General features: G+C 42.9%; 2 protein-coding genes across 3 annotated transcripts in view; both read left to right on the top strand.

Moving 5' to 3' along the window:
• Positions 1 to 38: 38 nt before the first annotated feature.
• Positions 39 to 6,697, top strand: LOC143274904 (uncharacterized). Of its 2 annotated transcripts, none has more exons than XM_076578887.1 (3): positions 39 to 1,180; positions 3,800 to 4,011; positions 6,300 to 6,697. In XM_076578887.1, exons 1-3 carry the CDS (start codon positions 41 to 43, stop codon positions 6,352 to 6,354), a joined length of 1,407 nt encoding a protein of 468 aa, XP_076435002.1. In that variant the 5' UTR covers positions 39 to 40; the 3' UTR covers positions 6,355 to 6,697. The 2 variants fall into 2 exon arrangements, with proteins under 2 accessions (XP_076435002.1, XP_076435003.1); XM_076578888.1 differs by having other exon boundaries at positions 3,800 to 4,047.
• Positions 6,698 to 21,873: 15,176 nt separating this feature from the next.
• The window catches only part of LOC143302234 (uncharacterized), a 16,350-nt gene continuing 13,172 nt past the window's right edge, over positions 21,874 to 25,051 (top strand). Inside the window, exon 1 of the mRNA XM_076616813.1 lies at positions 21,874 to 22,150. Coding sequence (XP_076472928.1) covers positions 22,105 to 22,150 — 46 coding nt within the window. The 5' untranslated portion in view covers positions 21,874 to 22,104. The remainder of the gene's footprint in view (positions 22,151 to 25,051) is intronic.

The raw sequence follows: 25,051 nt of genomic DNA, 5'->3' as shown, positions 1-25,051 counted from the left end.
GAACATGAACCGGATGATGACATGAATGGAAGCCAACGGAATGATGAACATGAACGGGAAGCCCAACGGAATGATGAACATGAACGGGAAGCCCAACGGAATGATGAACATGAACGGGAAGCCCAGTGGAATGATGAACATGAACGGTATGTCAAACGGAATGATGAACATGAACGGGAAGCCCAACGGAATGATGAACATGAACGGTATGCCCAACGGAATGATGAACATGAACGGTATGCCCAACGGGATGATGAACATGAACGGTATGGCGAGCGGAATGAAGACCATGAACAGGATGCCCAGTGGTATGATGAACACGAACGGCAAGACGGATGTGATGAACGGCGTGCCCAACATGAACGGCAACATGCATGGTATGCCGAGCGGTATGACGAACTCGAACGGTATGATGAACACGATGAACGGCATGATGAACAACATGATGAACATGAACGGGATGCCGAACGAGATGATGAATAACATGATGAACGGAAACATGATGAACATGATGAACCGCATGCCCAACACGAACAGCAACATGCACGGCATTGCCAACGGCTTGCCGAACATGCCGAATAACATGATGAACGGAAACATGATGAACACGGGCGGCATGACGAAGGGCACAGCGATGAACACGGGCGGCAACACGCCCAACGGCATGACGATAAACACCGCGATCCGGGGAAGGCCGCCGCCTCCGAGCATGAGCGGGGTGCCGGCCCGGAATGGCATGATGATGATGATGACGACTGCGAACAACAACAACAACAACAACAACAACATGATGAACAGCGGACTGATGGGCGGGGACGACGACCCTCAGGATCTGATGGGCGAGACCATGGCCAAGCACATGAAGGCCATGGGCAGGGTCATGAGGAGGGTGGGCCGGGGCATGAGCAGGAGCATGCAGGAGAAGGGCGTGAACCACATGCAGGGCATGAACATGAACCACATGCAGGGCGTGAACCACATGCAGGGCAGGAACATGAACCACATGCAGGGCGTGAACCACATGCAGGGCGTGAACCACATGCAGGGCGTGAACCACATGCAGGACATGAACCACATGCAGGACATGGACATGAACCACATGCAGGACATGAACCGCATGAAGAGAGCCGCCGGTGACATGGCCGGTGATCAGACAAAGGGAGGTGAAGACGGTGGAAAGGTAACGTGTTTGGTTTTTTGGGTGTTTTTTTTCGAATTAGTTTGCTTGTTTGCTTCAAATCGGACTTGCTTTGGTTAAGGCTCGGTTGTGTGTGTGTGTGTGTGTGTGTGTGAGGGGGGGTGGAGTGTGTGTGTGTGTGTGTGTGTGTGAGAGAGAGAGAGAGAGAGAGAGAGACAGACAGACAGACAGACAGAGAAACTCAGAAATGTTTTAATGTACATCGGCCTTGGGCCACAATACAAAAGGACTGGCGTCGGTAAGGGGTTAAAACAAAAGTTCGTCACGCGCACTCTGCAGTTTGAGACGTTGACATACATAGTTATACATTGGACTATTAATACGTAAAATAACGAGATGGACTGAAACTGTCAAATGGCAAATAATACTGGTAATATTATCATAATATGAAGTCTTTCACCATGAGCAATGGAACATCAAACCACAGTTACAGTGTAGAGAAGAAAAAAAATCATTATATAGCCAATAGTATAATAACGGCATAATTTCTGACAATCTAAATTTTCATGTTTGACTTACTTGTGTAAACAAAGTGAGTCTATGTCTTAACCCGGTGTTCGGTTGTCTGTGTGTGTGTGTCCGTGGTAAACTTTAACATTGACATTTTCTCTGCAAATACTTTGTCAGTTGACACCAAATTAGGCATAAAAATAGGAAAAAATCTGTTCTTTCCAGTCATCTTGTTTAAAACAATATTGCACCTCTGGGATGGGCACAAAAAAATAAACAATGAAGCCTAATTATATGCAAACTGCATTTACTGTTATATTTATATTTTTTTGTAATCTCTAAACTTGGCACTTTGATTTGATATTCTGACCCAACAACAAGAGGAGTCATTATTATCATTTTTTGTTCAAACAGGAACTTCTTTTACTAAGCATGGAAGTTTTATTTATTTTGCAAACGTTTTGGTGCAGATAGTAAAAAATGGAAATTACTCTGTAATTATGCTAGGGGACTTAATTTGCTTTAAACTGATCTTTCTCACCTTAAACATTACATTTTGAAATTATACTCAATACATAAAAAGCTTGTGTGTTTTACTCTCAGTCACAAGTGAGTCTTGAAGGCCTTGTTCTCCTTCTGTTGATAGCATGAAAAACATTTCTTTACACATAGAATCTCTGAGTACTGTTAGTTGGTTTGAGTAGCTTGGACAATGCTACATCAACAAAAACATCCAAAAACTTATTTCTTAAATCGTTGTACATGAAACCTTCAAATAAGAATGGAACCCATCTTCAACACGTGTCTTACAAAATGGACATATGGGTAATTGCGAACGGCGTGCAACTGCGAACGATTCGCATACCGCCCCACTCGAAGCGTTCTTCGCGGTTGCATTTCACAATTAAACGTCTGCTTCAACCTTTTTCTAATACCTTAATGAATGTCCATTTCCAAGAACTAGTCAAACATCAGCTATTTCTGGCTATTTCCGCGCTCTTTCTTCTCTTCGCGCACCACTGCCGACCAAGGTTACAAACGTGCTCTCAAAATCCTAAAATCAAGGGAAGCAAGTTGTAGGACTTGAACTTTGACACAGTTTAATAAAATAGTTGATTTGATCGGATATGTTGAATGCGCGTTACCAGTGCTGTGAGAATTCAAGATAGCATATCGGTGACAGATCAGAACGTCAGTTTTGACAGGAATCTGCAAAATAGTGTCGTTTGCAATTAGATATTTTGATGTGTGTCTATTTGCGAACGATGCTGCACAGTTACTGAACACTCTCAAAAGAGTGTGTTTGTGTGCGATGTGTGTGTTTAAATGTTTCTTTGTGTGTTTGCGTACATGTTTGATCAAAACTAACAATACAACAGTCTGGTACGATGTTCAAATAATATGTTGTGTGTAATGAGTTAAAGACCTGTTTCTGTTCTAATTGTCTACATGTACCCCAAAACCATCGTTCGCAATTAGACTTGCCCGTTCACATTTACCCCCAGGTACCCTGGCTATTTCAAACGTCGACAAAATGTTGAAAAGAAAGAGCAGACGACCTTTTCTTGGGGCAACCAGTCGGAGAAAGCCTTCAGTAACGAAAGAACTACGTTTGACTATCGTACGACGTGTTATCTACTGGATCGTTCGCAATAAGGCATACCTACCCTATTTTATCTCGATTGTATTCGCTGTATCGAAACACGTTGTTATTAAGAGGCAATATATTTAATCTGATTTGTGAAATAGCAACTCGAAAACATTAAGTATCAACACAATAAGATTCTATAATGTTGTTGTTTTTTGTTTTGTTTTGTTTTTAAATTTAATCGTTTTGAAAGATCTATAACTCTCATATTTATCCCTGTTTCTAATTGTATCCCAGACCATTCTTCAATAAAGAAATCCACTAAGCTATGTTTGAATGAGAGAGAGAGACAGAGAGAGAGAGAGAGAGACAGAGAGAGAGAGATTGTGTGTGTGCGCGCGCGCGCTCGAGTTATGTATACAGTAATCCAAATTTGTCACTGTTCTGCTGGGAATCTGAATACGTACCACAGACGCCACATGGCGCTTAATTTCTCGTTATTACTGAGAGATAGCAAAAACGATTCTGAAATAAGATTCTGATTCTGATTCTGATTCCTAAAGGCCATGGACCACGAGGCGCATCACGAGAGTATGATGGACAGGATGAAACAGATACTGCAGGGGATGAAGCAGCAGCAGAACCACCACCACCAGCACCGCCAGCACCAAAAGCAGAAGCCCCAAATGGAACCGTGGATGAAGCAGGACGTTCGGAAGCGTGCTGGAAGGCGTGGAGGAGGAGGGACTCCTGAGTTCGGAGATGATGTTCCGAGGCAAGGACTTTGGCAAGGACCTTGGCCTGGAGAATGGTAACGGAGTTTGAGTTTCAGTTCCTGCTGAAGCAAGGATCGAGGTGTCAAAACCTGTGCACTGATCCATATTGGAGTTTCAGTTTCAGTTTTAAGGAGATTGTCAAAACCTGCGTGCGGGCTGATCCATAATTATAGGAGTTTCATTTTCACTTTCAGTTTCAAGGTGTCAAAGAGTGTGTGGACTGATCCGTATAGGAGTTTCAGTTTCACTTTCAAGGTGTCAAGCCGTGCGGACTGATCCATAGAGGAGTTTTAGTTTCAGTTTCAGTTTCAAGGAGGTGTAAAAAAAAAATAAAAAAAAAAAAGCTCGCAGACTGATCATATAGGAGTTTCAGTTTCAGTTCACACAAGAAGGTGTCAAATCCTGTGCACTGAACCAGAATTATTCGAGTTTCACTTTCAGTTTCAAGAAAGCGTCAAAGTGCAGACTGATCCATATTTCAGTTTCAGTTTCAAGGAAGTGTCAAAGTGCAGACTGATCCATATTTCAGTTTCAAGGAAGTGTCAAAGTGCAGACTGATCCATATTTCAGTTTCAGTTTCAAGGAACTGTCAAAGTGCAGACTGATCCGTATTTCAGTTTCAGTTTGAAGGATCTATCAAAGTGCAGACTGATCCATATTTCAGTTTCAGTTTCAAAGAGCTGTCAAAGTGCAGACTGATCCATATTTCAGTTTCAGTTTCAAGGAAGTGTCAAAGCGTGCCACCAGATTGGTGTTTCAGTTTCAGTTTCAGTTTCAAGGTGTCAAAGCCTCCGCACTGATCCATAAAGGTGTTTCACTTTCAGTTTCAGCGAGGTGTCAAAAGCTGCGCACTGATCCATATTTGAGTGTCACTTTCAGTTTCAAGATGGTGTCAAAACCTGTGCACTGATCCATGTGTAGGAGCTTCACTTTCAGTTTCAAAATGTCAAAGCGTGCAGAGTGACCCACGTTGAAATGTGTGTGTGTGTGTGTGTGTGTGTGTGTGTGTGTGTGTGTGTGTGTGTGTGTGTGTGTGTGTGTGTGTGTGTGTGTGTGTGTGTGTGTGTGTGTGTTGTGTTGTGTTGTGTTGTGTTGTGTTGTGTTGTGTTGTGTTGTGTTGTGTGGTGTGGTGTGGTGTTGTGTTGTGTTGTGTTGTGTTGTGTTGTGTTGTGTGGTGTGGTGTTGTGTTGTGTTGTGTTGTGTTGTGTTTCCGAAATGTTATGATCCGTATTGGATCTTGTTATAGTGTTTATACACACGAGTTGACCTGAGGCACTAGCAAGTCTACATGTTTTGTTGAGTTGACGTGGGAGACTGGAACAAATCTCCAATCGTAACCAGCGACCAGGCGTTGCTGTCGAGCACGAACTCAGACCCTCAGGTAGACGATCAAACGCTTTAACCATTCGGCCACTGTTGTGCAACAAACACTTGTCAATCTGAAAATGTGTTGCGATCGCGCGACGGACGGTGCAACATTATCATCGTCAAAACGGGCGGTCAGTGTAGAGTTTTAAGTTGCTGGTGTCTGTTTTCGCCCATTCTGACTTGACTTGATTAACTCACTCAGTACGGCCAGTCCTCTCTTCTCCTCTACACAGACGGACCCCTCGGATGTCCAGTGGGTGTCTGAATGACCCAACCTTTAGCTTCCGTCGTCAGAATTGTGGTATTCTTTGTCAACATTCACCTCTTCAGTATAAGAGCCTTCCGCTTGCAATATTTTTTATGATGGTAACTGGGGGTCTCTTTCGCCGTTCTTATGGAGAGAGTTAAATGGTAACTTCTTCTTCTTCTTCTGCGTTCGTGGGCTGCAACCCCCACGTTCACTCGTATGCACACGAGTGGGCTTTTACGTGTATGACCGTTTTTACCGCGCCATGTAGGCAGCCATACTCCGCTTTCGGGGGCGTGCATGCTTGGGTATGTTCTTGTTTCCATAACCCACAGAACGCTGACATGGATTACAGGATCTTTAACGTGCGTATTTGATCTTCTGCTTGCATATACACACGAAGAGGGTTCAGGCACTAGCAGGTCTGCACATAATTATGTTGACCTGGGAAATCTCCACCCTTTTCCCACCAGGCGCCGTTACCGAGATTCGAACCCGGGACCCTCAGATTGAAAGTCCAACGCTTTAACCACTCGGCTATTGCGCCCGTCCCGATTAAATGGTAACCAGGGTTGTTTTTTTTAGTTTTTTTGTTTTTTTTAAGATTATGTTTGATTTGATTTTAGTCAAGTTTTGTTGTATATGTAATAGTGAGCTATCTCCTGTGTGCAGAGAGACCCACGGGAGAGAACTCGCACACTACGAACCTGTCTGGAGAAGAAGATGAGGTACTCTCCCTTGAAGATCGCCGCAGTCACATTGTCCACTCCATGTGATTTTCGACTTTCGTGTCTGGAAGAGTTTAAGGATGATTTTAAGTGTTTGTTTCTTTGTCATTATCTTTAACACCGTGTGCCAAATACATCAACAGATAACAGATTTAAGATTACAATTTGAACACTAATTTTTAGCGTGAATAAAGAACACAAGTGATGTTGCACAATGAATTATGATCGAATTTTACTATCCCGGCATATGAATTTTACTTCGTAACACAGGAAAATATAGCTGAACATACTGATTTTTTTTAACTTGTATTATTCAATACAAGTACATAGTGAGCACACACATTCTACAGTCTGTTTTTTTATGATACATATAGGAGTGAAAAAAGGGGTGTGGGGTGGATGTGAATACATACATAATAATAGTAATAATAATGGATACTTATATAGCACACTATCCAGAAATCTGCTCTAGGTACTTTACAAAAACGCTTTTGTTAACATAAAACATCATATCTATGTTACATACACACACCAAAATGTGACTACACACACACACACACACACACACGCTGCATACATACATTTTAACATACATGTGTATCTAACAGCTACCCTAACACATACGCACACATAGGCAGGCACTAACTTACATAAACACACGCACACGCACACACAATACACATTCATATACATGCATGTAGTTATGTATACATACATATGTATACACACATAGTCAAGCACAGCTAACGCAAAGGAAGTGGACCTGCCACAATTGAACTTATTGCTGAGGGAAAAGGTGAGTTTTGAGACGAGATTTAAAAGATACGAAGGAATCAGAATGACGGAGGTTATCAGGGAGCTTGATCCACGTCTTTGGCGATTGAAAAGAAAACGATCTGTGTCCATGTGTGGGAAAAGAGGAGAAGGCATACTGGATAACCGATGCATTCACATACGAATGGGATTCAGATTACTCTGCAATGACGTATATTATAGACTGCAGAATTACAAGACACTGTTTCCAACGGGGATTGTAATGTCATAACTTAAGGACATTTTGTAGCATATTAATGAGGGACACATTGCATTTTCACATTTTTAGTAAACAAATTCAAAATATGGGGAGGAAAAATCAATCTTTTGTGCAACAATGATACAGGTAGTAGATGGGAAGAAAGAGGTTACTCTAAGAACATAGGCTTATTTGGTGTCCAGGTGTTTTAAAAATAAGAATATCTTGAATTTATTCGTGCTATGTGTTCTTCCACTTTGTACCTGTGCTTAAGTTTACTAAGGAATACGCTTCGTAAAGGATTATTTTTGTGCATTTTACACTGATGCAAGTACTGGTTTGCTAATAATAAGATAGAGTAAAAAGTAGCATCTGTGCGTATGTTCCGATCAAGTCCAAGAATAATAAGACTTTTCGTCAAGTGCATGTCGTAAATATAATATAATATAATATAATATATATATATATATATATATATATATATATATATATATACCTTTCATTCACCACTGCACTAACGTCCTGCCAGAACTGGGTTACTGGACAAGACCAAAACATATGGTCAATGCTATATTTGACAGCATTGCAAAAATCACACACGTTACTATCTAATGATCCCATTTCTTTCAAAATTACAGTTGTCCCAATACACCTATGAATAATTATCATTTGAAAACGTTTCAGTTTTGCATCAGAATGTTTATGTAAGTAGAGAAAGCAATTCTTTCAGTCGTGGTTTTTTTTTGTTTTTTTGTTTTTTTTTTCAACATCAAGTTTGTTTTGTTTTGTTTTGTTTTCATCCCATTTTGCATAGCATTTAGGTCGGTATTATTCTCGTTGAGAGAGTCATAGTACTGTCTGGATCCCGTAGCAACAGAAATCAAAGTCTTGAAACAAAGTCAGGAACTAATGCATTTATTATCATCTACTCTGATCTTAGTCTTTCGTATATATCCTGATATGGCAGATCATAACCACAATAAGTAACAAAATCAATATCCACACGATACGTTTGCTTAAACTCTTCATATGGCACAAACTGACCATTTTCTTTCAGAAAATGTGCTATATAATGTACTCTTTTATCTACATACTTTCTAGAATCAAGAATCCTATGTCCTACTTGAATTCTTTTATTATAGAATACGGATGAGTCTTTACAACAAAAGACCTCAATTCAGAAACTATTTGATGTCGGGAATGTCAAGACAATTTCAGATCCATATTTATCAATATATCTAAGCTGAGAATATACATGAAATGTGATTAGCTTCCATTTGTGGTTTGTTGTGCGAATTTTTCTTATCCAGGCCAACTTAAATGCCACAGCAAAAGTTTTCAAGTCTGGCAGTCCAAGTCCTCAATTTCCTATACTTTTGTGCTCGTTTTTTTTAACCAATTTTGTCTTTTTTTCTCGTTCCATACAAACTTATAGCATTAGCTCTGTAAACTCTGCAAGAAAATTTCGGGGGGGGGGGGGGGGGGGGGGGTCGGCAAAAATATCTACAAATGTATCAATTTTGAAAAATTGAGTGATTTCAGTATTGCTACCCTTCCAACTGGAGTTAATTGTCTTCTTACCCAGACCTTAAATAGATGTTTAATATCAGCTAATCTTTCCGAATAATATAATTGCGGACAGTCTTTTAAATCATTTGTAAACCAGACTCCTAGAATTTTGAATTGTGCAGGATTCCATTCTATATGCAAATGATCCAGGTAACGGATGGAAGAGTTTTTAGAACTACCTAACCATATTGCATTTGTTTTTCTTGGGTTCTTATATAAGCCCGATTTTCGCCCAAATACATTTAATGCATTTATGCATGTCTCAATTGATTTTTTTATCACCTGCTAAATTAAATTCGGTATCATCAGAATACTGAGATATTTTGTGTTCTGCGTTATTAATAGTTAAACCACGCACATCCTTACACTCACGTATCATAACTGCCAATATTTCAAGACACATCACAAACAAATATAGAGATAAAGACTCAGCCTGTCTACATCCTCGCTGCATACACAACCAATTGGAAATCTGACCATTGACTATGACGCAAGATTTGATGTTATGAAAAGTTCCTATCCATTTACACGTGCTCTAGGATGTGTAAGTCTGGTCTGAAGTGACACATACACCCTTAGAAATGTCCTCTACACGAGGAAATCCACTATATACGATAAACACGTGCTCACTAGGGTGTGTAACACTGGTTTGAAGTGACACATACACCCTTAGGAATGTCCTAACACGAGGAAATCCACTATATACGATAAACACGTGCTCACTAGGGTGTGTAACACTGGTCTGAAGTGACACATACACCCTTAGGAATGTCCTAACACGAGGAAATCCACTATATACGATAAACACGTGCTCACTAGGGTGTGTAACACTGGTTTGAAGTGACACATACACCCTTAGGAATGTCCTAACACGAGGAAATCCACTATATACGATAAGCACGTGCTCACTAGGATGTGTAGCACTGGTCTGAAGTGACACATACACCCTCAGGAATGTCCTAACACGAGGAAATCCACTATATACGATAAGCACGTGCTCACTAGGATGTGTAACACTGGTTTGAAGTGACACATACACCCTCAGGAATGTCCTCTACACGAGGAAATCCACTATATACGATAAGCATGTGTTCATTAGGATGTGTAACACTGGTTTGAAGTGACACATACACCCTTAGGAATGTCCTCTACACGAGGAAATCCACTATATACGATAAACACGTGCTCACTAGGGTGTGTAAGACTGGTCTGAAGTGACACATACACCCTTAGGAATGTCCTCTACACGAAGAAATCCACTGTATACGATAAACACGTGCTCACTAGGGTGTGTAACACTGGTTTGAAGTGACACATACACCCTTAGGAATGTCCTAACGCGAGGAAATCCACTATATACGATAAACACGTGCTCACTAGGGTGTGTAACACTGGTTTGAAGTGATACATACACCCTTAGGAATGTCCTAACACGAGGAAATCCACTATATACGATAAACACGTGCTCACTAGGGTGTGTAACACTGGTTTGAAGTGATACATACACCCTTAGGAATGTCCTCTACGCAAGGAAATCAACTAGATGGTTCAAGAACACTGACAATTCTTCTCTTCTTTTCTTTTTTCAAATCGACTTCACATGAAGATGAAAAACAAGAGAAAAAGAACCAACCAAGCAAAAGACAGGCTTCAAACCTGCATATCTTACAGTGAAGTCACAAGTTCACACCATATATGATAGTCAGTCGTGTCCGACAATGACCATCAGAACAGCAGAGGAGGCAACTGCTGTTCCGACTATTTGGGCTAGAATTTGATTATAGTGGAGAGTGTCTTGCCCAAGTACATCCCCACTCTCTCGGCCAAGAGGGTTTTAGGACAGTCGGCGTTGGGATGGTTCCCAAAGGCCAACTAGCCCACAAGGCTGCAGCACTAAGAGCCAGTGCAATTTTGCCTCCTAGTTTGAGAGTCATAGTCCTTCGCAAAAGTCTAAGCTGTAAATGGTTTCCCATTGACTGGAGAAACCATTGATAATACAGCTCTCACTTTGCTGTTGACCCAAATGTAAACTTATGTCAGTCTGTGTGATAATAAGCCGAGTGTTGGGCCTAGTTCACACCACGCATGCTTCAGAAACCGCTTCATGTCACAGTCTCCCAGTCTCAAAACACAGCGCGAAAGGCTTGCTGCACATTTTACATAGTCAATGGAGATCACGGGGGTAGCAAGTGCTCCGAATGAACAATATTTGTTTTGCTGAGCTGAACATATTAATTCATGATATTACATAATTTATGATCGAACTTTATCCAGGCGTATCGGTGAATTTTCTACGACGTACCACAGGAAAATACAGTTGGAAGATATTCAAGTTAGTTAATTGTATCTTTTTAAACATGATAGCGATTTTTGTACATGGCTGTTGAGGGAAATTATCAGCCATAAAACAACATAAAAAAAACAACAACAGACGTACACCAACCCACATCCACACACACACACACAAACACGCTGTACAACAACAACGACGACAACAACAACAACAACAACATTGACTTTTTTTTAATCGTTAATGTTGGCTGACTTCGTCGTGATAAAAAAGGGTCATACACGTAAAAGCCCTCTCGTGTACATACGAGTGAACGTGGGAGTTGCAGCCCACGAACGAAGAAGAAGAAGAAGAAGAAGATTTATCTATCTATCTATCTATCTATCTATCTATCTATCTATCTATCTATCTGTAACTGTTTCACCCCATCAATTTCTATCAATTAGGGAAAGTGCATCTTTTCAAGTTTTGATGGCATATCAGTTTCTGTGCATGTCTTGGAAATTGTGGTGGTAAATAAATATCATCATTGTTTTCTGATCTGACGACGAAGTCATACGTGTGTGTGTGTGTGTGTGTGTGTGTGTGTGTGTGTGTGTGTGTGTGTGTGTGTGTGTGTGTTGTGTGTGTGTGTGTGTGTGTTGTGTGTGTGTGTGTGTGTTGTGTGTGTGTGTGTGTGTGTGTGTGTGTGTGTGCGTGTGTGTGTGTGTGAACAACGGGAGAGAGGGTGTGGTGCTCGGAGTTGTTGCTCTCTCTCTCTCTCTCTCTCTCTCTCTCTCTCTCTCTCTCTCTCTCTCTCTCTCTCTCTCTCTCTCTCTATTTTCCCTTTCGAGGGCTGGAGAAAGCAATTGTTTGCTTACTCGAATGCTATCGGAAAATGAGATCCATTCATTCATTCATTCATTTATCATTCATTTATTCCTTCCTTCATTCATTCATTCATCCCCCCCTCTCTCACTCACTCACTCACTCTATCTCTCTCATTACCATATTCATATACATGATTGTCATTAATGCAGGTATCATGATTATGTACTTGTAAATGCTACTGTGCAATTGAGTGTATTTGAATTTCATGTATGTTTTTCTATAACCTTTTGTTATCTTGGGAACATTTTGATTTCATTTCTTTTTGCCCTGAGGGCTGGATGTAAAAAAAAAAGCATATGCATGCTTATTCCACTTCCCTCATTAAAAAGATTCGTTCGTTCGTTCGTTCGTTCTCTCTCTCTCTCTCTCTCTCTCTCTCTCTCTCTCTCTCTCTCTCTCTCTCTCTCTCTGTGTGTGTGTGTGTGTGTGTGTGTGTGTGTGTGTGTGTGTGTGTGTGTGTGTGTGTGTGTGTGTGTGTGTGTGCAACAAGCTAAGGAAACTGAGCTATCCACAGACTTTATAGATGGCAATAAAGACATACTGCTTTTGCATGCACAATGAGTGTGCTTTTTGTCACGGTTGTCTCTCTAAGATTGCGTTTTTATTGTATTCCATATAATTTATTTTGTTGGTTCTCCTTATTCATTTCTTTATTCGTTTGCTCCTTTCGCTTGTTCGTTTACTTGTTTTTTGAGGTTGACTGTCGACGGGCGCAATAGCCGAATGGTTAAAGCGTTGGACTTTCAATCTGAGGGTCCCAGGTTCGAATCACGGTGACGGCGCCTGGTGGGTAAAGGGTGGAGATTTTAACGATCTCCCAGGTCAACATATGTGCAGACCTGCTAGTGCCTGAACCCCCTGTGTGTGGATCTGCAAGCAGAAGATCAAATACGCACGTTAAAGATCATGTAATCCATGTCAGCGTTCGGTGGGTTATGGAAACAAGAACATACGCAGCATGCACACCCCGAAAACGGAGTATGGCTGCCTACATGGCGGGGTAAAAACGGTCATACACGTAAAAGCCCACTCGTGTGCATACGAGTGAACGCAGAAGAAGAAGAAGGGGTTGACTGTCCTTTCTTTGTGTCTTTTGTGAGACTTTCTTTCATCTGTTCACTGTGCAGTTTAAAGCACCAGGATAATAATAACAATGATGATGATGATGATGATGATGATAATTATAACAATAATAATAATTATTATTATTATTGTTGTTGTTCTTGTTGTTGTTGTCATTGTCATTATTGTTAGTTGCTGTAATAGTAGTAGTCATACACACACACACACACACACACACACACACACACACACACACACACACAGAGTCACACACACACACACACACACACACACACACACACAGAGTCACACACACACACACACACACACACACAGAGTCACACACACACACACACACACACACACACACACACACACACACACACACACAGTCACACACACACACACACACACACACACACACACACACACACACACACACACACACACACACACACACACACACATCGATCCGACGTCAGTACGTGTGCGTTCGCGGCGCTGCGAACCACTATAAATGAATTTTTTTTTTTATCCCCCCCCGCCCCCCAACCCCTGAGCTTGAGAACGAATGAAAATCGTTTCCAGTTTTGTTTCTCCTCCTTAGGCCTTGTTTTATTTTCATCACTACTTTATTAATCCCCTCACCAGTCCTAGTACCCACCCTCCCCCACATCCCTTACCTCTCTACTGTACAGACCGCTCCCCCCCCCCTCCCCAAGCCCCCCCTAAGCCCCCCGCCTCTCCCACCTTCCCCTAACTGTACCATCCCTCCCCCCCCTCCCCCCCCTCCCCCACTGTTCCTTTTTTTCCTCTACCCTCCGTTCTGCACATACGTTTCTTTCTCACCACACAGTACAATGCAATGGCACGTATTCCGTTCCCTCAGCCACCCCCCACCCCCCTGCCCCTCCCCTTCCCCCTCTCTCTCACATACACGCACACGCACAGACACAGACACACACACAGAGACACACACACACGCTTGTACGCTAACACACGCGCGCGCACACACACACACACATACGCGCGTGAGCGCACACACACACACACACACGCACACACACATGCACACACGCGCGCGCTCACACACACACACACACACACACACACACACACACACACACACACACACACACATGCACGCAAAAACACGTGTGCACACACACACACATACAGTCGTACGCGCGTGAGCGCACACACACACACACACGCACACATACATGCACACACGCGCGCGCTCACACACACACACACACACACACGCACGCGCGCTCGCGCGCACACACACACCCATACGCACGCGCGCTCGCGCGTGCACACATACACACACGCGCGCACACATACACACATGTACAAACATATACATTCAAACACACACACACACACACACACACACACACACACACACACACACACACACACACACACACACACACACACACGCACACACACACACACATCCTTAAAAATTCTTTTCATTCACTCTGAACCTGTTACCAACCCACCGCCCCTCCCCCCCCCTAACCCCCCCAACCCCCCCCCCCCCCCCCCACCCCTGCACTCCCTCCCCCAAAACAAAAAAAAAGAATAACAAAATACCAGTAAAAAAAAAAAACAAAAAAAAAACCCAGTCGCATGCAAATGAATGATAGTAGTCCGTACTAAGCCATCTTTGTGTGTGTGAAGGGTGCAGCGTTGGACAGAAGAGAGAAGAGGAGAAAAGGGAGGGAGAGAGAGAGAGAGAGAGAGGGGGGGGGGGAGGGGTTCTGGGGGGGGGGGGGGGGGCAGGGGATGGGGGTTGGCGTGGGGGTGTGGGAGGGGGTGGGTGGATCCCGAGAAAGACAGACCCCTAAACGAAACAAGGGGTCGAAGTTGGAAGGGAGAGAGGTAGACAAGGGGAGGCTGTGGGAGAGGGGGCAGGGGGGAGTTCGGGGGGGGGGGGGGGGTTCGGGGGGATGGGAGGGGGTGGGAGGGTGGGTGGGAGGGGGTGGAAGGAAAGAAAGGGTTTGGGCAGAAGAAATGTTGTGTGGGCGGGAGGGGTGGGAGATGGGGGAGGGTGTGGAGGGATTGAGGGCCGCGGCTGTTTAAAACAGTGGGGGGGACACTTTATTCAAAATAGCAGCACATAACCCTGACATCGTGTGTTTTGTGTTGTGAACGGCTGCAGTTTGTGACGGGGGGAAGAGAGAGAGAGAGAGAGAGAGAGAGAGAGAGAGATATTGAGGAGGGGTGGGGGCAGAGGGAGAGAGAGACAGAGAGAGAGAGAGAGAGAGACAGAGACAAAGGCAGAGACAGAGACAGAGAAAGATGGGGGAGACAGAGAGAGAGAGATAGTGGGAGAAAGAGAGAAAGAGAGGAAGAATGTGTGTGTGTGTGTGTGTGTGTGTGTGTGTGTGTGTGTGTGTGTGTGTGTGTGTGTGTGTGTGTGTGTGTGTTGTGTGTGAGACAGAGAGAGAAAGAGATAGACAGAAAGAGAAAGAGAGCTGAAAAGCTCTGGTGACATAGCGGGTACTAAACAGAGCAAAATAATGCAAAATAGATCAAATGGAATAGAAAGAAAAACAAAAACAAAAAAACAACAGAATTGAAACAACATAAACTAATACGAGATTTGCGACACTTTGTCACTTTGTCATTAGCTGAAAAGTACATGTGACAGGGGGGAGGGGGGGTGGGGGGGGGGGGGGGGGGGGGGGGGGTAATGCACCTTTTTTCAGTCGTTCGTCTGCAAGGTTAGGACAGTACACAGAAAACAAAGTGCAGAAAATCATATGATAAATATTTACACATGTAACATCGACACACATCATATCAATACAAACACATACTAAAGTACATTATAAATCCTGAAATGATTATTGATGCCTCAACATCAAAATCCATCATATCAATACGAACACATCAAATAATTACAATGTCGAGATTGACCATCCAAATGTAGCCTTTCCTTTTTATCTATACATTTTTCCTCAAAGAACCCATACCAATTTTTAATTGATTGATGAGTATTTGGAACGATGATGGACGTTTTCCGTATATTTATTGCCTCAGATACATATTTTGCAAGTGAAAGTATCATATCTTCATTTTCTGTCATCAGTATGACGAACAAATCTTGGATACGCGCCCATTGTCTTTCCTCCAATCTGCTGGAGATCTCTCTCTCTCTCTCTCTCTCTCTCCCTCTCTCTCTCTCCCTCTCTCTCTCTCTCTCCCTCTCTCTCTCTCTCTCCCTCTCTCTTGTTCTACAGGTTAAGTTAGTACGTATTTTACATTTTGTTGTGGCTGAGTGATCACCATATTGTGTACTTTTGACCTCTTTCTAGGGGCCGGAGGCCTGGAGATTAAAGTTTTGTTCTTGTTCTTGTTCTTCCTCTCTCTCTCTCTCCCTCTCTCTCCCTCTCTCTCCCTCCCTCTCTCTCCCTCCCTCTCTCTCTCTCCCTCTCTCTCTCCCTCTCTCTCCCTCTCTCTCTCTCCCTCTCTCTCCCTCCCTCTCTCTCTCCCTCTCTCTCTCCTCTCTCTCTCTCTCTCTCCCTCTCTCTCTCTCCCTCTCTCTCTCCCTCTCTCTCTCCTCTTCCCCTCTCTCTCTCCCTCTCTCTCCCTCTCCCTCCCTCTCTCTCTCCCTCTCTGTCTCTCTCCCTCTCTCTCTCCCTCCCTCCCTCTCTCTCTCTCTCTCTCTCCCTCTCTCTCTCCCTCTCTCGCTCTCTCTCCCTCTTCCCCTCTCTCTCTCCCTCTCTCTCTCTCTCTCTCCACCCCTCCACATCCTCCACCTTCCACCCCACCCATCGTCCCCCCCCCCCTCACCTTCCTTCTCTCCCTTGACACACACAGACATGAAAATCAACAGTGCACGAAAGGCTGTGACATTCTTTTTTTTTTTCTTTTTTTTAAAATCTGTCCCGTGTGTGCATGCATGCATGCATGCATGTGTGTTTGTGTGTGTGTGTGTGCGCGTGCGTGTGTGTGTTGGGGAGGTGTGTGTGTGTGTATGTGTGTGTGTGCGTGCGTGCGTGCGTGTGTGTGTGTGTGTGTGTGTGTGTGTGTGTGTGTCTGTCTGTCTCTCTGTCACTATCTGTCTGATGCCCCCCCCCCGCCCCCCACCCAACCCCCTTTCTCTCTCTCTGTTTCCTAAAGGAAAGAAAAGTGTGACTGACATCTTTAAGTCCCCCAAAAGGCTGAGTTCTGAGTTCAAACGAACCATCGATCTTTTGCAAATCATTCGATCCGCAGATTGAACGCATGTTAACATATGCAACAGAAATATTATGGGGAACAATTGATAGTAGTCAAATGGAAAATGTCTGTTCGTTTGCGGCCATCAAGCGTTTCTTGGAATGCCAGTTTTACACTCTTCTAACAGAATGGTCTATGGTGAAAATGGTAGATATTCCTTGTGACCCCGGTACACTTGGTAATAACGACATGTTCTATTCTGTTCTATTCTATATACGTGCATATTTAATTTCTAAAAGTATTAGAGAGTGGTTCAAACTTTTAAAACTACAAAATATGGAAAGACTGTATTTGTATTTCTTTTTATCACAACAGATTTCTCTATGTAAAATTCGGGCTGCTCTCCCCAGGGAGAGCGCGTTGCTATACTACAGCACCACCCATTTTTGTATTTTTTCCTGCGTGCAGTTTTATTTGTTTTCCCTATCGACTTAAAACTTCCTTTGGTATTCGTGACACTGCACTAGCATGGATCACGTCTTACCTGTCAGATCGTACACAGAAAGTGTGTGTAAATGGTACATACTCTAGAGTATCTGCCTTGAAATATGGTGTCCCACAAGGGTCCGTCCTAGGTCCTGTTCTTTTCGTGCTGTATGCGGCTCCTGTGTCGGATGTCATCAGTCATCATGCGATGTCGCATGAGAGCTTTGCTGATGACACACAACTTTATCAGTCGGCTTCCATAGCTGAATTTGATGCACTGGTGACTCAAACACAGGAGTGCATTGCTGGCCTAAAGGACTGGATGACTCTCAACAAGCTGCAATTAAATGATGATAAGACTGAATTGATGATAACCTGTCCAAAGAAGTTTCGTCAACATCCTTCCTTTCCTGACTCTGTTCTGATCAATAGCACACCTGTTTCACTTTCTCCCTCTGTTCGCAGTCTTGGTGTAATCCTGGACCAGTCTCTTTCCTTCCAACAGCACATTTCGAATATCTGTAAAGTTGCCTATTTGGAACCGCGTAGAATCAGCTCTATCCGCCACTATCTTTCAACCGATGCAGCCAAGACACTTGTATGCTCTCTGGTTCTCTCAAGATTGGATTACTGCAACTCTCTTTTGGCCGGCCTTCCCAAATACCTGTTAGACAGACTCTAACGAATTCAGAATAACGCTGCCAGACTCATTTGCAGAGCTTCTAAATTTGACCATGTTTCTCCTCTCCTTCAGTCTCTCCACTGGTTGCCTGTTTCTGATCGAATAGACTATAAGCTATCCACTCTGACCTTTTCTGCAGTCAACGGATCTGGCCCCAAGTATCTTTCTGAACTCATCCATATCTATACCCCGTCTCGCCAGCTCCGTTCTTCCTCTGATACTCGACTTCTCAGGATACCTCACGTCAGAAGTAAGACCTATGGACACAGATTGTTTTCTTTTCAATCGCCAAAGACGTGGAACAAGCTCCCTGATAACCTCCGTCATTCTGATTCCCTCGCATCTTTTAAATCTCGTCTCAAAACTCACCTTTTCCCTCAGCAATAGGTTCAATTGTGGCAGGTCCACAACTACATGCATGTATATGAATGTGTATTGTGTGTGCGTGTGTTTATGTAAGTTTGTGCCTGCCTATGTGTGCGTATGTGTTAGGGTAGCTGTTAGATACACATGTATGTTAAAATGTATGTATGCAGTGTGTGTGTGTGCGTGCGTGCGTGCGTGTGTGTGTGCGCGTGCGTGCGTGCGTGTGTGTGTGTGTGTGTGTGTGTGGTCACATTTTGGTGTGTGTATGTAACATAGATATAATGTTTTATGTTATCAAAAGCGTTTTTGTAAAGCACCTAGAGCAGATTTCTGGATAGTGTGCTATATAAGTATCCATTATTATTATTATTATTATCGAAGTGGAATTTTGACAGGAACAACCTTTTTGTTGCCATGGGTTCTTTTACGTGAGCTAAGTGCATGCTGCACACGGGACCACGGTTTATCGTCTCATCCGAATGACTAGCGTCCAGACCACCACTCAAGATCAAGTGGAGGGGAAGAAAATATCGGCGGCTGAGCCGTGATTCGATCCAGCACGCTCAGATTCTCTCGCTTCCTTGGCGGACGCGTTTCCTCTAGGCCATCACTGACCCCAAGCATATGAAATATTATTGCAGCAACACCAGAATGGGAAGCGTAACTTGATATCGAACGTAAAGAAACATGCTCTCTGAAAACGAGTTTGGTGTTGTTTGGTTGAGTCAGGAAGCAGGGAACCATAATACATTAATTTTTGTTTCAGAATTCAAAGATCGACTAATATGTATGTATATTCCAACAAAACTATCATGCTGCTCATACCACCGAGGCAACCATGTGTTTGTTCTGTATTGTCCATGTGTTCTGTGTGGCTTGTTCAGGATTAAAGAGGCTATACCAGTCTTGAATGAAAGCTAATTTGTATTTGCACATTTCTTTTGTCTTTGCTGCTGTGTGCACATTGTCAAATGATTGGTATAAGGACAGGCCCGGCGCTTTCTTTTTTGAGGAAGTGTCTGGGTTTGTTCCAATGTACCTTTTATTCACCTGTCTGCTAGCTGAATCGGTAGCGTAAGCAGCACTGACCTGAAGTTGTGTACCTTGTGAATAAGAGAATAACCACTTTTTACTATTTGTTAATCATTTCATCTCCTGGCCTCACTGTTTGTTAATTATTACGCTCATATGGAAGAGAATGAAAAGTGTGCGTGGTTTCTTAAATTTGACAGTGATTCATTTATTTTTGACTCACTTGTGTAAACAAAGTGAGTCTATGTTTTGACCCGGTGTTCGGTTGTCTGTGTGTGTGTGTGTGTGTGTGTGTGTGTGTGTGTGTGTGTGTGTGTGTGTGTGTCCGTGTGTATCCGTGTGTCTGTGTGTCTGTGTGTCCGTGGTAAACTTTAACATTGACATTTTCTCTGCAAATACTTTGTCAGTTGACACCAAATTTGGCATAAAAATAGGAAAAATTCAGTTCTTTCCAGTCATCTTGTTTAAAACAATATTGCACCTCTGGGATGGGCACAAAAAATAAAAAAGAAGCCTAATTATATGCAAACTGCATTTACTGTTATATTTATATTTTTTGTATTCTCTAAACTTGGCACATTGACCTCTTATTCTGACAAAACAACAAGAGGAGTCATTATTATCATTTTTTGTTCAAACAGGAACTTCTTTTGCTAAGCATGGAATTTTTATTTATTTTGCAAACGTTTTGGTGCAGATAGTAAAAAAGGGAAATTACTCTGTAATTAATGCTAGGGGACTTAATTTATCACAAGTGAGTCTTGAAGGCCTTGCCTCTCTTGTTTTTTTTTTTAAATGTGAAGCATACGAACTTATCAAACAGAGGTGTAACCTATTTCAGACGACTGTTATCAGAAGACAAAAACATGGCTGATATGTTGACCGTTGAAAATGAAGGTGTACGATAATAATGTCACTTGAAACATAATGATGATAAAATGATAATGAAATGTCAAAATTACACGGGTTTTTTTTTCCTCACGCGACCGTTAACTCTCACTGAAACTGAAACTGAAACTTAAACAAATTCGTAAATCCTTGTGTTTTTTGCAGTCTGAACGATAATCCTTGATGCTACCTAAAGCCTCACCTACGACTTTTTATCAGCTTGTATGATTCTGTTGAGATTTGCCAGCACGTACGCAAACTCATAATGTAACAATGCTCTTGCTATGATAATTATGTTTATCCAGATTATACTCCCTTCCGACCCCCCTCTCTCTGCCCCCGTACCCCCCTCCCCCCCATCCCTCCGACCGCATCCAGACCCTGCCCCGCCCCCACCCTCTCACACCGTCCCAAGTGTTTGTATGATGGCATAAGACCGACGTACCATTTGTCTTGTCTTGTCTGTACAACTGAGACACGGTATGTGACCTCTTCAGAATACATACAGTCTGAAATCGTGTATGTATGTGTGTGTGTGTGTGTGTGTGTGTGCTTGTTAAGACAAGACAAGACAAGACAAGACAAGACGATGCAAGACGACAGGGAAGACACGATAGAGTACACTACAGTACAGCACAGCACAGCTTTGGGCAGTACAGTACAGTACAGTACAGTACAGTACAGTACAGTAAAAACGAAATCTTATTAACACATGACAACCCATCCGATACAAACAACACACTGACACACACACACACAAAGACGCAGACACACACACACACACACACACACACACACCCAAAGACACAGAGAAACACACACACACACACACACACACACACACACACACAAAGACGCACACACACACACACACACACACAGAGAAACACAAACACACACACACACCCAAAGACACAGAGAAACACACACACACACACACACACACACACACACACACACACACACACACACACACACACAAACGGGGCCCCTCTTCTTGATGACAAAAGCCCGTTGTATTTAAAGTCCAAAGGAGGGGTCTCAGGTCAACCCAGTGAATAAATGCACTCCCCCTGGCGAGGACTCTTGTTCAAGTGAGGAAGGGAGAGGAGGGAAATTGAAGCAGACGAGACCTGCTTGCTCAGACCAGCAAAGGCAAACACACCTCTAGCGAACGACTGGCGCAGTCTCTCGCTCCGCTGTGACAAGAACAAAGAGAACAGCATAATATAGTAACTTTTCTTTCTATTATTTTATTTTATTTTATTTTATTTTCGGCGTGTGTAACTGACTCACTGAAGAGACTTCGTCAAGCCATGGCGAAGTTTGCCGTTCTGGTCTGCCTGATGGTAGTTTTGGTTGGTGAGTATAAATTGTTGACCAGTTTTCATGGTTGTTCTTTTCGAATGATTATGTGAAATCGTCCGTACGGAGTCAGTTTTGTGCGCGTTCAGTATGCAGACGTGTGTGCATATCACGCGCGCGCGCGCGCACACACACACACACAGACACACACACACACACACACACACACACACTCACTGTGTATATATATATTTTTTTTTTTTTTTTTTTTTTTTTTTTTTTTTTTCTGACAGTGTGTCTGGAATTGTGAACCCCCATGTCACAATGGCATTTTTGCTGATGATATGAAACAATGTTCAGTGTCATGTTTCTCCCCCTCTCTCTCTCCACTATATATATATATATATATATATATATATATATGTCGCAGTCTCTGTCTCTGTGGCTCTGTCTGTCCCTGACTTTCTCTGTCTCTGCCTCCGTCCGTATCTGTCAATATCTATGTCTCTCTGTATGTGTCTGCCTCTATCTTTGTGATTCTGTCTCTTTCTGTCGCTTCCTTTCTCTCTCTCTGATTCTCTGTCTGCCTGTCGCTGTCTGTCTCTCTCTTTTTTTATGTCTCCCTGTCTCTCTGTTTCCTACTTTCTCTGCCTCAGTCACTCTCTGTCTCTCTCTGAATCTTTTTCGTGCTCCGTCTCTAAGCCCGTGTCTACCTTTGTCTCCAGCTGTCTGTCTGTCTAGTTTCTCTCTCTCTCTCTCTCTCTCTCTCTCTCTCTCTCTCTCTCTCTCTCTCTCTCTCTCTCGATAGGTATAAATGGTTCTATTCATTTAAAACAATTTTTCAAACGGAGAAATATAACAAGATCGTAACAAACAAGTGGCATAGAATCTGTTTTGCGAGGCTCAGATTGAGAGCACTTGGACTGAATGCCAACAGAAGATGGTTCGATTCAGACGTAGCAACATCCCCTTGCCCAATGTGTGGCGAAAGCCCAGAAGATGAAAACCATTTCATATTTGACTGCAAAAGATAAAAAGAATTGCGAAAAAACTGTTTCCATTTTCAATACAGCTCCAGTGCAGAGAAAAGATTTGTTCGGCATACTGATGACAGAAAATGAAGATATGATACTCTCACTAGCAACATATGTATCCGAGGCAGTAAATATACGTAAAACGTCTACTATCGGTCCAAATACTCATTGATTAATTATAAACTTAGTATGGGTTCTATGAGGGGGGAAAAGGCATAGACAAAAGGAAGGGTTACATTTGGATGGTCAATTTCGACAATGTATTTTTCTGATGTGTTATGTGTTTTATATGTACTGTGTTATGTGTTCGTATTGATATGATGTGTGTCGATGTCACCTGCTTAGATAATTATTATTCGGATTATAATATGTACTTTGTTTCCTGTGTACTGTTCAAACCTTCGAGACGAACGACTGGGGGGGGGAAAGGCACGGTACCCGCCTGCCACATGGACATTTTAAGGAAACGACAACATACCAAAGTGCCGCTTATCCCTTAGTAGTTTAGTTTACTTTGGTTATGTTTTTCCTTTCTGTTCCATTCTATTTGTTCTGCACCATTTTTGTTCTGATTTGTACCTACTGTGTCACTAGGGCTTTACAGCTAATGACATTAAACATTTCAGTGTTAGTGATCTCTCTCTCTTTCTCCCAACTAAGGGTTAGATGTAAAAAAAAAAAAATAAAAAAAGAGAAAAAAAAGCAGCTGTGCTTACTCCACTACCTTCGTGAAATAAGAATTCGTCCCCCCCCCCTCTCTCTCTCTCTCTCTCTGTGGAACAAATTAATAGGATAAGAACGACACCTAATCCAATCTCAACCGTGACAAGGACGTATGCCCGTTGCACGCATGGCTTCATAAGTAGTCTAAACCCCTGGTCTGGACTCCATTTAAGCTACTTGGGAGTAAGGGTAAGATTACACACACACACACACACACACACACACACACACACACACACACACACACACACACACACACACACACACACACACACACACACACACACACACACACACACACACACACACACACCGTCCTTCATTTAGAGACCTATGGGTGAAAGGATTACTTATATCTTCTCCAGTATTGTCTTTCTCTCAGGTAGAAGTTATATGTATATTCTTGTGCAGGCAAAGTCGTCTTCGCCTTATTTGTCCTCATTATTGTTATCATTGTTTCGTCATCATCATCATCATCATCATCATCACTACGACCACCACCACCATCATCATCATCGTTGTTGTGGTTCTTCTTGTTGTTGCTGCTGTTGTTAACACTGTTGACATCTGAACTATGACAGCATCACTATCTTTTCAGTATTAAGACGGAAAAGAAAATAAGTAGAGAGAGAGACAGAGACAGACAGACAGAAAGACATAAACATACAAACACAGACAAACAGACAGGGGGCATTGCAGAAACAGAGGGGGACGAGACAGCGAGGGAGAGAAATGCAGTATACGGAGACAGAGAGAAATGGGGAAAAAATAATAGAGACAGAGACAAACACAAACACAACACAAACAAAAGACAGGAAGAAAATGCACAGCCGCAAATTCCTTCACTGTCTGTTACACTAATATGACACGTACTCCATGACAGAACTACGGTTTCAAACTCTCAATATGGTAACAGTGGCCCGACTCTCTTTGCAAAAGCGAGGAACAGCTGTAAAGAGCCCTTTGTTCAAAAGAGACACAGACAGACAGAGAGAGAGAGAGAGAGAGAGAGAGTGGTAGGTATTGGGAGAGTGGGGGGCCGACAGACAGACAGACAGACAAAGAGAGGTAGGTCAGGGGGAGAGTTGGGAGGGGGCTTGGGGTGGAGGTGGAGGCAGACACGCGCAGAAACAGCCAGTCAGTCAGCCAGGCCAGACAGACATACACACAGACAAAACTTTGAATCATGGTGAAATGTCAT

This window comes from Babylonia areolata, chromosome 29 (assembly GCF_041734735.1).
Source record: "Babylonia areolata isolate BAREFJ2019XMU chromosome 29, ASM4173473v1, whole genome shotgun sequence".
NCBI classification, from domain to species: Eukaryota; Metazoa; Mollusca; class Gastropoda; order Neogastropoda; family Buccinidae; genus Babylonia; species Babylonia areolata.
Note: the sequence above shows the minus strand (reverse complement) of the source record. Positions and strands in the feature narration are given on the sequence as shown.

Bases quoted from the DNA above. Each gene is read 5' to 3' on its own strand.
- LOC143274904 (XM_076578887.1), top strand. From the start codon at position 41: ATGATGAACATGAACGGGAAGCCCAACGGAATGATGAACATGAACGGG. The intron at 1,181-3,799 runs GTAACGTGTTTG...TGATTCCTAAAG, and splicing joins GAGGTGAAGACGGTGGAAAG to GCCATGGACCACGAGGCGCA. The intron at 4,012-6,299 runs GCAAGGACTTTG...TCCTGTGTGCAG, and splicing joins TTCGGAGATGATGTTCCGAG to AGAGACCCACGGGAGAGAAC.